At 42.4% G+C, this 12943-nt stretch overlaps 1 protein-coding gene across 12 annotated transcripts in view; it reads right to left on the bottom strand.

The window, feature by feature from the left end:
- Nucleotides 1-223: 223 nt before the first annotated feature.
- The window catches only part of inpp4b (inositol polyphosphate-4-phosphatase type II B), a 198067-nt gene continuing 185347 nt past the window's right edge, over nucleotides 224-12943 (bottom strand). For 9 of the 12 annotated variants that reach the window (XM_063218659.1, XM_063218652.1, XM_063218651.1 and 6 more), the window contains 7 exons: nucleotides 11736-11859; nucleotides 8955-9081; nucleotides 7961-8101; nucleotides 7597-7694; nucleotides 6928-7040; nucleotides 4045-4199; nucleotides 1003-1488 (listed from right to left, as the gene is read on the bottom strand). In XM_063218659.1, coding sequence (XP_063074729.1) covers nucleotides 1311-1488; nucleotides 4045-4199; nucleotides 6928-7040; nucleotides 7597-7694; nucleotides 7961-8101; nucleotides 8955-9081; nucleotides 11736-11859 — 936 coding nt within the window. In that variant the 3' untranslated portion in view covers nucleotides 1003-1310. Of the gene's footprint in view, nucleotides 671-1002; nucleotides 1489-4044; nucleotides 4200-6927; nucleotides 7041-7596; nucleotides 7695-7960; nucleotides 8102-8954; nucleotides 9082-11735; nucleotides 11860-12943 lie in introns of those variants that run through there. The other 3 variants (XM_063218650.1, XM_063218654.1, XM_063218655.1) reach the window with 2 other exon arrangements.

Genomic DNA, 12943 nt, shown 5'->3' with positions numbered 1-12943 from the left:
ACATATTCAATGAGTTATCATCATTATTAAAACCATCTGAAACAGTTCAGTAGAAGACTAATACTTGTACTAATGGCAACAAAGTAAACTGTTATGAAAGAGAAAGTGAGAGAGAGAGAGAGAGAGTGAGTGAAAGAAAGAGGGATTATCTGCACTTGTACTTTTTGTTTTTGTTTTCTTAAACTGAACATGGAATGGGCTGTCATGTGTGAGACAAAACAAAAAAGAAATGAGTCTCAGATGGCATTTTGGGACAGATATTTACTGTGAAATAAAACCAGGATCAGAACAAATTGCGAAGGGAGAGAACAGAAGCATATAACCCCCAAACTGTACAAAAACACAATAAAATAGAGACAGGCATTGACAATATAAACAATTTAAAAAAAAACAATAAATCTTTTCATAAAACAGAAAGGAAATGATATATACACAAAAAAACAAGGGTGCAATTAAAACATTTACATCCACTCCACAGGGCTAAGAACAGGCTGTGGTGATTGGCACAGGGACGTCATGACACTCTGGGCCAATAGATCAGGAGTCCACCTTTCCGTATGTTCCTTCGGGAGGCCGATAGCACTTGGGGAACGCCATCAGCTGCAGGATGTTGAATGCATACTTGCGGCACTTAATATTCTTTTGGACATTTTCAATGCGGCATCCCTCTCTAGTATGGGGTTAGGGGAAGAGGAAAAGAATGAGGGGGAAAAATTATAAAAATGGAGCAGATTTTCTTTTTTCCATGTGTGATGTACTTGACAACACCTTTAGTATTATTATCCTGCCCAAGAAAAAAAAAACATTTTAATATTTTCAAATTATTGTGGGGCCAATTGATGTTTCATGTACCAGATTGGACATCTGTGTGTACCTGTGTGTGTGTGTGTGTGTGTGTGTGTGTGTGTGTGTGTGTGTGTGTGTGTGTGTGTGTGTGTGTGTGTCTGTGTCTGTGTCTGTGTCTGTGTGTCTGTGTGTGTGTATTTGAGAGAGAGAGAGAGAGAGAGAGAGACGCTATAGAATTGTAACTCATGGGTGCCCTTAGAATGCACATTGCTACGCACTACCATGTAACTCCATCTGACAGAGAGTTCTTTGCTTAGAGACTGCGACCCTGGGTCTGCCTGTGATGAAAAGTCAGGTGACAGAGGGAGAGTGAAGCTCAGACCCTCTGCTGATGTGTCCAGAACCGAAAACCAACCAAACATTGACTCACTCACTGCTGACAGATACAAAGCCAGATCTGGCACGCAGGCGTCTTGGTAGAAATTACAGGGCGAGTCAGATGACGTTATGGCATTATCAGCTGTTTATTGATATTTTGCAAGCAGAAAAACAAGACTTAAGATCAGCCACACCACCAGCAGGTGAGAGCTGACGAGCAGAAGGGCGATTGGGTAGAAGTGGCGCGAGGCCGGCTTGTGATTGGCTACTGTGCCTGCCTCTGGGTCATCCCACTGAGCTGCTTCTCCCTGGGCCAGCCGACTGCTAAGCGAGCCAAGAAGAAATACACACACACACACACACACACACACGCACGCACACACACACACATACACACGCGCGCACACGCACACGCACACGCACACACGCACACGCACACACACACACACACACACAGATAAGCATGCATTCAAGGACGCACAAGTGATGCACACATCCGTACGGACAGACAGACAGAAAGACAGACACACACACATTCACACACACGCACACATTATTAGTACACATTTTCAGTCAGGCTTGCACACACAAATGCACATGCACATGCACACACAACACGGACGGACAGAAAAGCAGGCAGCTGGCTGAGATGACACATAGATGTTGCAGGATGACCAATCACGGCTGCTATGTATGCAGTGATTATGGAGGACACTTTGGACTATGGAGTATGAACACATGCAGCACCAGACTCCTGGGGTCCGTTTCTCGATTCTTGTCGTTGCTAACCGTCTTAAGACCGTCTTAAGGCTGTCTCACCATTTCCTTGCATTTAGTGGTGAGCGTCACTGTCGAGAGAGAGTTGAGTCGCTCTTACGAAGGACGTAGCTACCGTCGTTAGCAAAGACGCTTTCGAGATACGGACCCCTGCTCAGCCCTGCTCAGGGCAGCATTTCCCAAAAACCGTTAAGTAGCACTTAAGCCGAAGTTGTAAGTTAAGTATGACAGATCTTTGAAAGGACTGGGATGCTGTGCTTTCTACATAAACTGTTTACATAAACTCATAGAGATACATTCATAAATCTTATGGTCTGGCCGACCCGGGCTCAATTCCCGGCATTTGCAGATCCCTCCCCATCTCTCTCCCTATTCGCTTCCTGTCTACCTCTCAAACTCTCCAGTCAAATAAAGTCATAAAACATCAAAACAAATATTTTAAAAAGAAAAAATCTTATGGTCTGACTATGTCCTACTAATGACTATTTATTAGTGATCAGCTTTTAATGCACTGAATATTCTTGAAGGATAACTGAATGTCATTGACAGTAACTTTTCTCAGCCAGGTAATGTGTACCGTACAGCATGAATCAGAGAGACTGTGTATGATATTATACTCTTTGAACTCTCTGGTATGAATGCTTCAAGCTTGATTGCAGACTTGGGCAAGTATGGAATCGTTGTGGCCTTGGTAGTATCAGTTACTCATATTCTATGGTGGTGGTAAGGCAATAAGGCAGGCATGACGCATCAGATGCATCAGGTTAATGAAGCAAGATTTCTGGCTTTCAAGGAGGTGAAAGTATGCGTTTTATTAAGGTATTGAGGTTAAGTGCGTGCCCTGTCTTGAGGGCGCGGCATTGCATGCCTATCAGTGTAATCTGAAGTGTGCACTGTCTACAATGACTGACAGCAGACAGTAAGAGAGAGAGAAATATGATATATTGTTGCACAACAGCATGGGCCTAAAGAGTGTAAGTAAAAAGCCAGTATGTTAATTACTGATGATTCTGCCTTAAATGTAACATGATTGTCCTTCATTGCTTTACATTTAGAAACAGTCTGGATTGAAAACCCAATATTATTAAATAATGCAATACACTTTGTGTTCTATAAAGTTTGCTGCTAGTCTCAATTTTGACAAACAATCCATTAAGACGTAGGACTTTTTCTGCATTCACATGCTGTAACAGGTCCCAGAACACAGAGGCCTCAACACACTAAGAAAGAGAGGGCTGTCTGCACTCAAGCCTATCTGGTGATCTCGGCCGAGGACTACAGAATCAGAACCTCAGGCCGGCCTTAGGCAAACCTAGGCTATTGCCTTGGGCCCCGACCAAATCTGCCCTCCATAGGGGCCCCAACTGTCCCGAACCAGTCGCGATGAACACACCAAAAAAAGTAGGCCTGATCATAATTTGTCTCTCGTAAAAATGCACCCTCGCTCCTTCCATGCCAATTGTTGACGTGTTTAAATAATGACTTTTGAGGGCCCCATGTTTATATTTCGCCTAGGGCCCCAAAATGGCTAGATCCTCCTCTGACTAGACCCAGGGATAAGCGGAGCACTTAGCACGCATTTGAAATGTTTCATTTATTTTGGTGCCTAAAAATGACATGTGTTTCAATGCACAAGCATATTTTTCAGAGTCTCTCCTCAGAGTGGCAACTGTATGTATGTGTTGAGTTATACCTCAGCTTTACCATGTGAGAACTAAAGAAGACCAACATTGTGTGTGTGTGTGTGTGTGTGTGTGTGTGTGTGTGTGTGTGTGTGTGTGTGTGTGTGTGTGTGTGTGTGTCTGTGTGTGTCTGTCTGTGTCTGTGTCTGTGTCTGTGTCTGTGTGTGTCTTTGTATGCACGTGTGTAATTGCATGTACACATGTGCACATGTAGATGGGTTCTACGTGCAGTAACGCCCTCTGAACTTAGGGGGGGGGGGGGGGGGGGCAGACACAACCGGAGATGAGGTGTACAGTATGTGCAGGGCCAATGAGGTGGAGACTGAAGGAGCACTGCAGACAGGGGGAGAGGGCGATGGTGTTGATTGTGTTGGTATGGGTCGGCTATGGGGCAGACGAGGCAGGTGACAAGAACTCTTACCTTCGCATGCAGTCCAGGGCCCGGATGAAGTAGTCTTTGCTGAGCTGGTGTTCGTCCCGTAGCAGGGCACACTGCTCCAGTGTGACAGACATGGACGTCCGGTCTTTGGCACTTTTGCAGCTGGTGAAGCGAATGCCGTTCAGTCGTCGGCAGATCTGGGAGGAGGAGGAGAGTGCTACTTGCGTGAGGAATATTAACACACGGACTACATAAACAGGAACAAGATGCTCTCAACAAACTTTAGGTGACTCCAAGTCTAGGAGGTCTTTTCAACTAGGCAGTGACTAAGGCAGCCTCATCTAAATCGTTATACTGAATCCTTCTTCCTGCAGTCATTCAAGTGACATTCAAGAATGTCAACCATTTTCCTCTTGCACGCACTGGAGGACATGAACCCTGGACTATGAAAGATTAGCTTCATATGGGCTGGGGGGGACGGGTACGGGAGGGGAGGCAAGGTAATCACTAAATCCACCACAGGAAAAATGATAATCGATTGTGATATTCCCAAGTGTGAGCTTCTCATCATGTCCTGTTTGTCCTTGTTTACGTCTGCACTTGTTGTTCTTTATCTTTCCTGTGCACTTTGTATTTGCTAGTGATGTTGGCTATGATTATGTCCTCTTTTGAAAGTCGCTTTGGTTATAAAGCGTCTGCCAAATGTAATGTAATGTAATGTAATGTTTGTATGGATTAGTTTCACTGACTACATCGTGTCATAGCCTGATTGCCACAGTGCATAGGTAGGCCTCCATTAACAAGTATCTGCAGAAGCTTTTGCTCCAGAAAACATGTTGAATTTTTGAGAGCTAGAGTAGGCTACACAGTATATTGCATCCTACATGCTCTTTCATGAAATTAAATACTGTAGCTCATGGGGGGACGCTGTGGTGCAGCGCGAAAAGGCCCCCACATTTGGGCTTACATTGCCCACGGCCACGGGGACCGGCCGGGGTCATTTCTCTGTCCTCCTGACCCATCTCTCTCTCCCCATATCTCTCATTTCCTGTGTACTCCCACACTGTCCTTTAATAATAAAGCCCAAAAAGCCCCCCCAAAAATACTTTAAAAAAATGAAATAGCTCATATTGCAGTGTATTTACCTTACTAGAGTACACGTCTTATAAACAGCTTTAGTTAGACATCTGAAGGATTCTTTTAGTTTCAGTTCAGTGTTACTTTCTTCCCAAAACTGGATGCTCATTATCTCCACTTCGAGAGCATTGTGCATGTAAACTTCTGTATCTTTTAATGTGTATGGCATTAATAAGGTAGGTCCTATAACATACAGTATAATCACGCCCTCAGCTAAAAAAGAGACTTGGAGAGTCGTGAAGGTGGAAGTGCAGAATTTAGTGATACTTGAAATGGCTGCTATGCAGAAGCTGTCATTATGAAATATAATTTCCATGCATGCCTGTTAAGAAAATATTATACATATTATATGTGTTATTTAAAAGGTGCACTGTGTAGGATGGTGGCCAGAGTAGGTATTGCAACTATGCAGCTCATTGAAACTGTGCTGTCTACTGCCAAATGTAATCTTTTCATGAACATTTCTAAAGGTAATGAACTATTATTTAATGGTATGACCAAAGTACAGTAAGTTTTGCAGCTAAAATATCTATTTTTGCAAATTTAAAATGGCAAACAATGGAGAAGATCCCCCCTTTTCATGTTTGAAAAGTACAATTTTCCCAGTCATAATGAATACTTCGAATTTGATGGTAGTATTTATGAAAAAGGTAACATTTTTAAATGGGCAGCATGAATTGTGGAAATAAACTACTAAAAATATTACACAGTGCACCTTTAAATGTTAAAGGTAAATGAGTGTGTGAAGCTATCAAAATGGTAGGCCTACTATAAACAATCATCCAGATCCTTATTTGTTAGGGATTCCGCCATGACAAGGTGGATATGTTCTACACATTTTCTTTGACGGGGTAAATCGATGCAGGATTGTGATCAGAGAATTTGTTCAGCCACACACAATCACTTAAGGGTATTAGATTCAGAAAGCCAAATGAAATGGAAAAGGCCCTGTGTAAAAGATGAAACAGTGAAGTGGAAATAATTCAGGATAGGATTCGGAATGGACTGGAATTGCCACTATCTGATTGCCACTTCTGACACAGTCGATCAGGCAGTGTGGAGTGATTGGCTGGAGCTTTGTGGTGGGCTAAAGTGACAAGCTTGTTGAATTAGTTGGGCACAATCCCTGGTGCTGAACAAAAGTAACATTTTGTGGAAAAAAGTTTGCACACTCCTTTGGATTTTTTCTTCTATATGTTTTTTTTTTTCTTCTTCTTCTTCTTTATTTTTTCATCCTCTCGAAGAAGAGGTCGAAACATCATGCTTGCCAGCGAATAAAAAGAAAAAATAACTTCAAGAAGAAAAAATCCAATGGAGTGTGCAAACTTTTCCCACAAAACTAAAGGGACAAGCTCTCAGGGTGCTCTCCTTTAGTCACATAATGCAACAATCATGCTAAACATGGAAGGAATGTTCAACCCCACATCTTGCTACACAAGAGCAAACTGTTCTAATTTGTCACTACCAAACAAAAGGTTTTATTGGTCATAATTTCATGCAGTTTCATTATGTGATTTTTCCGGTACCACTGATCCAGTTGTGGAATTGCTTTCATACTGAAACTTGAAAGTTAAGTCTTGTTGATTCATTCTTTTGGATGTGTTTATGTGTAGATAGTTCTGAGATTGGGTTATGGTTAAACAAAGAAACATCCTGTCGTAAACTGTTTTAAACGTTGTATGTTTGTGTTTTTTATGGGCACATTAAACACAGACACAGACACACACGCACACGCACACGCACACGCACACGCACAAATCAACAAAATGGGACTTGGACAAATCTTACCGTTCCAGCGAGCCAGAGAATCTCCACATTCTTCCTCTTTTTAATAACAACGTTCTGGCCAAGGGTTTCAAGCAATTCTTTAACATCCATCTGTGTCTGAAAGCAGGGCAGGCCTGGGCAGGGGCACACACAGTACATATCAATCGTTACCTTCTCTCCAGGGCATTGCATCTTACTACTTCACTACATTGTTTATCTTTGATAGATGCTGCTACATAGTAGCAGACATGTCTGACTTTATAGGCAGTTCTCAGAGGTTGAAGTAAAGGAGACACGCTCACACTATCGCCTATATACTATTTAATACAGATTATAACTGGGTGCTCAATCCCACATAATATGTTGATGAAGGAAGGAAGCGAAGGACAGCACTCTTTTTTCTCTGTTTATTCGCCCAAGGTGAAAAAAAAAACAGAGAATAATCTGAAGAGTGCTGTCCTTCGCTTCCTTCATTCATCAGTTTTCAGAGGGGGCACAGCATCAGTTTATCATATCAGAGAATGTATCATTATGTGACACATAATACATTGTCAAATGTATTTCATCACATGCTAAACTGATAAACTTTGTTGCCTCTTGTGAAATGTTGTCCTGCCCTGACCAGGCTTCTTGCACAGGGAGTTAAACATGGCTTGTACTTACAAATTACAGAAAAATGAATGCACTTACATTCTGATGGCACTTTGTCATTCAGTGTTTTGAAGTAACCATCTAAGATTTCAAAGTTCTTCTGGTTTATTCTCTCTTGTAAGGATATGTCACCAAACCTGTATCAGAATGGGGGGATGGGACAGGATGCAGTTTGTATGGCATTATTCTCTTCAAAAAATGAAATAATCACTAAAAAACTGTATTTTATGTTTGCTTGAGTCATCCTTGTTTTATGTTTACATTTGTTTGGTGATCCAAAAATGCTAAGTGTGCAAAATGTGCAAAAAAGTAAAAAATCAGTAAGGGGGGAAAACATACGCATGGCACTGTATATATACATGTACTGCACGTGTAATAGTTTTTGACCTCTGGCATACTGTACCTCTCAGCGATGGTCTGTTGTTCGTTGATACCAACGTTGAAGAGCACTGGGAATATCTGCAGCGGCTTCCCGTCCTGCAGCTCAGGTGGGATTGTCTGGAACGACTGCTGAGGCAACGGCACATCCACACTATAGTGGTGTCTGGACAGGGAGAGGGTGAAGGGGGGAGCAGGTGAAGAGGAGACCGATGGAGAGAACACGGCACAAAAAAGAAACAGATTAGTCAGTGGGAGGAGAGGCACAGAGAAAAAAATACTACCATGCACTCTAACCTGATAACCTTATCTAGTGAGCCAGTCAGACACGCTTCTATCGGACGCGTGTAAGGACACGCGTAGAGCACACCTTGACAACCAGATGCAATAGAACGCCAGAAAGTTAGGAAAAGAAGCAGCTTAGATGCACGCTCGCACACCCGCATGACATCATAGGTGTCCTGTTCTCAGGGAATAATGGACACCTGCTCAGTCAATCAGAAGATGTTCTGTCTGCTCACTGGGTGATAAAGGCCGATATTTTTGACAACCATACCGCTAAGGCCCATGTTCAGGTGCACATATGAATGGGTATGTCATTGAGGAAGAGGGATATTGACCTGAGTCTCTGGGGACAGGTTGTGGTGACAAAAGTGTGGCATGCCTCTTAGGAACTGGTTGTACTCATGGTCGTAACTACCATTGAGGACACAGAGGTCATGTCCTCTGTATTCTTTTTTCAGAAATATAAACTTTATTTATGATGAAAATCGATCTATAATCAACATATATATATATATATATATACAGTACGCCACCCTCATTTATCCTCAAGACAGTGATCAATGACAACAAACTTAAGACTTTGACTTAAGAGTTTGAAGCATTATAAATATACAGTACAGCAGCACGCAGTAATTGACCTTGGCATTTGAAAATGTCTGGTTACGTCCCTGGTTGTACTGTATTTCCGCTGCATGCCGGCTGTGTGCCAAGCAGGGCAAAGTGCACTCCCTTACCGTCGGCCACTGACAACAGGCTGCAGATCTGCGGGATCGTCAGACTTGGCCTCTGTGATTCGGAAGGTAACTCGGTTCAGGTCAGAGATTCCAGTCTCCATATCCTCTAGCATTCCAATCTCTTCACCTATGGGGGGACACACATCACTCAACACCTTCCACACTTGACATAAACACTCCAACTCCAACTACGAAGAAAGATACTGGGTCCCGTCATGTCATGATAGATGTTTGATAGGTTTGAAATACCAGCACAACAAAGAACCACTAATCCTCTTTTTCCTTGCATGAAACGCCCCTGGTCAACAGATTGTACAGAATACTGTGTTTTTATAGTATGTTGTATTTCAAGTCATTGCTAAAATGGCTCAATTATTTGCTTAGTGTCCCATGTCTAATGCTAGAGTCACCTGTTTAATAACTTGTCAAAAGGTCGTTTTTTAGGTGAAGAGTAATTGTCACATTTGTACGGTAGGTAAAGAGGTATACACACATAGCCTCTTTGTGGCCTGAACTATGACGCAACCTTTCTTTAAATGAAGGAAATCATATTTAACTCCTCCGACAACTAATCCTATCTGCTCTCACCTTTTTCACAGTGTTATATTATGCAACATGCAATAAATCTCTATTTGTTGCTACCACTGCCACAATCCTCAGGAGTAGACCAGGGGGTCACAGCTAGTTCATGCAGTTACGCAATTTTAACCAAATTCAGGATAGTATTCGTCATGTGATTTATGAAAATAAAATAAACCGTGAAGATACATTTATTACAAAACAAATCTATGACAAAATGGCATCATTATACGCGCTATAAAGGACTTTTAGGAAAAAGAACAACAAAATACCTCCTCTTAATGTATGTTCTCTACAAGTCTTCTGTTGTCCAGTCTTGCACTTTAAATGTCTGTATGAGCAATGTCTACGTCCATACTGTCTATGTCCATGTATGAGTACTGTCTATGTCTATACTGTCTATGTCCTTACCTAGATTAGTCTATGTCTGCATGGGAGAGCAAGAAACGCAATTTCAAATTCTTTGTATGACCAGTGCATGTAAAGAAATTGACAATAAACTTGACTTGAAACTTGAAACTAAGTAATCAAACTGTATGAAACAGCGACTACATTGCAGAGCCAGGCACAGCCTGAAGCTAGACACACAAGGCAGGTGAATGACAAGTTCTTCGACAGCGGAACACCTAGAGGCAAGTTCCACATCTCTGTCAAAATACCACAATGGTATAAGTAGTGACTGGGGTGCTATTTCATTTCTTATCAAACTTCTTCCTGTCAGCATGTCCATTCCTGAACTGCTAGGAAATCTAAATACCCACTTAAATAAAAAATAGTGGCAGTTCTTTTTAAAGAGTGCTCAAACACAAAGCACACCCAGGTACTAACTGTGAGCAAGACCCAAGTACAACCCAGTGCACTGAGAAAAAGTATTATCCCTGTGTTTCTTTAAGTTGTGTTTCTTAAAACTGAGGATGCTGCATACATCACACTATCAAAAAATAAAGCTCAGAGACCAGACATGTGGTTGAAGTGGATATTTTCTCTTGGTGTCTTTGTTATCAAACATAACAATTTATATTCTACTGGCTGAATAGCTTTAACAATAAAGATGTAAATAATATAAATGTAGATAAACATATGTAATCATATAATAAACATATTTGTTTATTAGTCACATATCACTGTAACAACATGTACAAACTACTGTATATCATGCTGTACAACATGTAACATATACAGCAAAAATAAGTCATAGTGATTGAGCTGATCTTGCTCACTGTCTTGAAGTCACGAGACAGACAAGATCTATATAACATGCCCAGGGATGCATTTTCTGGCCCCAAAAAAGAGGAAGGAAGGGGGCTGTCTTTCTCATGGACCATAGCGGTTTATATGTTCTCGTTTTTGTTGTTGTTGTTTTCTGACTGATATACATCATGTACACTGCTGTGCCGGTATGTGGTGAAAGTGGTGAGGGTTGTGAATGTTCAGTTTGTTCTGGGCTAGACATAAGCAGAGTATGCAGAGTGTATTGAATTACCCTATTATCACAGAATATAGGCCCTATTTGTTATTAGATTATTATTATTATTATTATTATTATTATTATTTAATTATGAGGGGGGCCTCCTGACCAGTTATGCTTAGGGCTTCCAAAACCTCAGCAGCGGCCCTGTCTAGGCCCTTGGACGTGGCCCTGGGCCGTTGGGCCAGTTGGCCAGTTCATTAATCAGCCATCCCTGTTCATGGTTAACTTGTCTCATAGGCATTCTCAATAGCCCTCAGGAGGAGCCCCTATGCAGGTCTCCAGTCGGACTGCTCTGCCTCTTTTCCACTGCCGGGTTTCTGGTAGGCCGACAGCCCGACAAGGCATGACTCGTGCGCCACTTTTTGCTTTTCGAATAGGCACGAGTCGACACAGCTCAATCATAAAGCAAAAAGCGGCAGCTGGGCCGAGTGGCGCTATGTCTAGCTGTAGGCCTACAGAGGCAATAGAGCACTTACTGTATAGCCAGGCCACGCCCTCCTAGTGACGCAATACTTTCTGCCTTACTTCTAGTCAGGTCAAGAGCAATGCAAATGTCGTTTCTGATCTCCCGAAAAATCGGGAACTCCACCCACTTTGTCTGACACCAGTCAACCAGTAGCAAACATATTGAGGCGGGTCAACCAGGCCATTTGGGAAACGTTAATTGTTATACTCTTGGTCAGACCAAGTCTCAAAGAGATTTGAAAGTCGATGATAATCAGGCTACTTACTGTACGTGCTGAGCAGACTCTCAAACTGGGCCACCAGGCCAACCAGATGCAGCTGCTGCAGGAAGCCTTTGTCGTCCAGCCCCGCATAGAGTCGCATCACAAAGCCACATGCCAGTGCTGACAACTGCAGAGAGAAACAATATATTCTCATGTATTTAAAGTAGAGTCCCTGTGCACAACCACTGTCCAGGTGCTGGTGATGTGCAGTAAAAGTAATCCAAATGAGGGAAGGATGAATCACAGCACACTGGTATTCTTTGCTGGTAGTTGAATACCAGTGTGCGGAGATTCATCCTTACATTTTCATGTATTGTTTCACTTCTCTGCCCACTCCCCGCCCTATTTTCTGTGCAATACAATACAATACAATACAATACAATACAATACAATACAATGCACTAAAACCTGTATTTATATAGCACAATATCGCAACTAAAGTTGTCTCAAACCGATTTCAAAATACACATCCCCTCATACTATACACTTTCCCACATTCACACACCAGCTCTGGAGGCTGCTGCACGGTGCTTATTGTCCGGGGTTCATGTGAGAAAGTGCAACATAACACATGCACACACACACACACACACACACACACACACTGGGTTTTGTGTGCTTGTGGTCAAAGGGCCTCGCATAACACGACTTAGTCTGAATGCTCGTGTTGCTGAGCTATTTTTGGCCTGTCTTGTTTGGCGCCGTATGACAGCCTGTCTGTCGTCAACTTACAACTAAAATAAAGGGCTGCTTATTACTGTGATACTGATCTCATTTCCCCATGTGACCGTAACATAAGGCCACTAAACTGCTCAGGAGTGTATTTCTGGAAAGCGTAGTTGTTAGCAGTTAGCAACTTCGATAGTTGCCAATGGGAAATTGCATTGCAACCAACAAAGTAGCTAACATAGTTAGCAACTACACTTTCCAGAAATGCACCCCTGCTCAGTTGAGAAATTAACTTCATAAGGCCACTAAACTGCTCAGTTGAGAAATGAACTTCAGATGACCAACAGTTCACTTCAGGGATAAAAACATGGATGTGTTGCAGTGGATGGCACTGCATTAACCCATTGACGCCTCCAGGCTCCAGGCGCCAGGGCCAGTGTTGCGCAACGCAACATCAGGTATCAATGGTTGAAATCTCTTGTAACGAATAACTAGCCAGCTGTGTCTCCAGAACACAAAACAGTATCCTTCAGCTGTTGATT

The sequence above is a fragment of the Engraulis encrasicolus genome, chromosome 16 (genome assembly GCF_034702125.1).
Source record: "Engraulis encrasicolus isolate BLACKSEA-1 chromosome 16, IST_EnEncr_1.0, whole genome shotgun sequence".
NCBI classification, from domain to species: domain Eukaryota; kingdom Metazoa; phylum Chordata; class Actinopteri; order Clupeiformes; family Engraulidae; genus Engraulis; species Engraulis encrasicolus.
The sequence above is the reverse complement of the archived record's forward strand: the minus strand, read 5'-3'. Positions and strand labels throughout refer to the sequence as shown.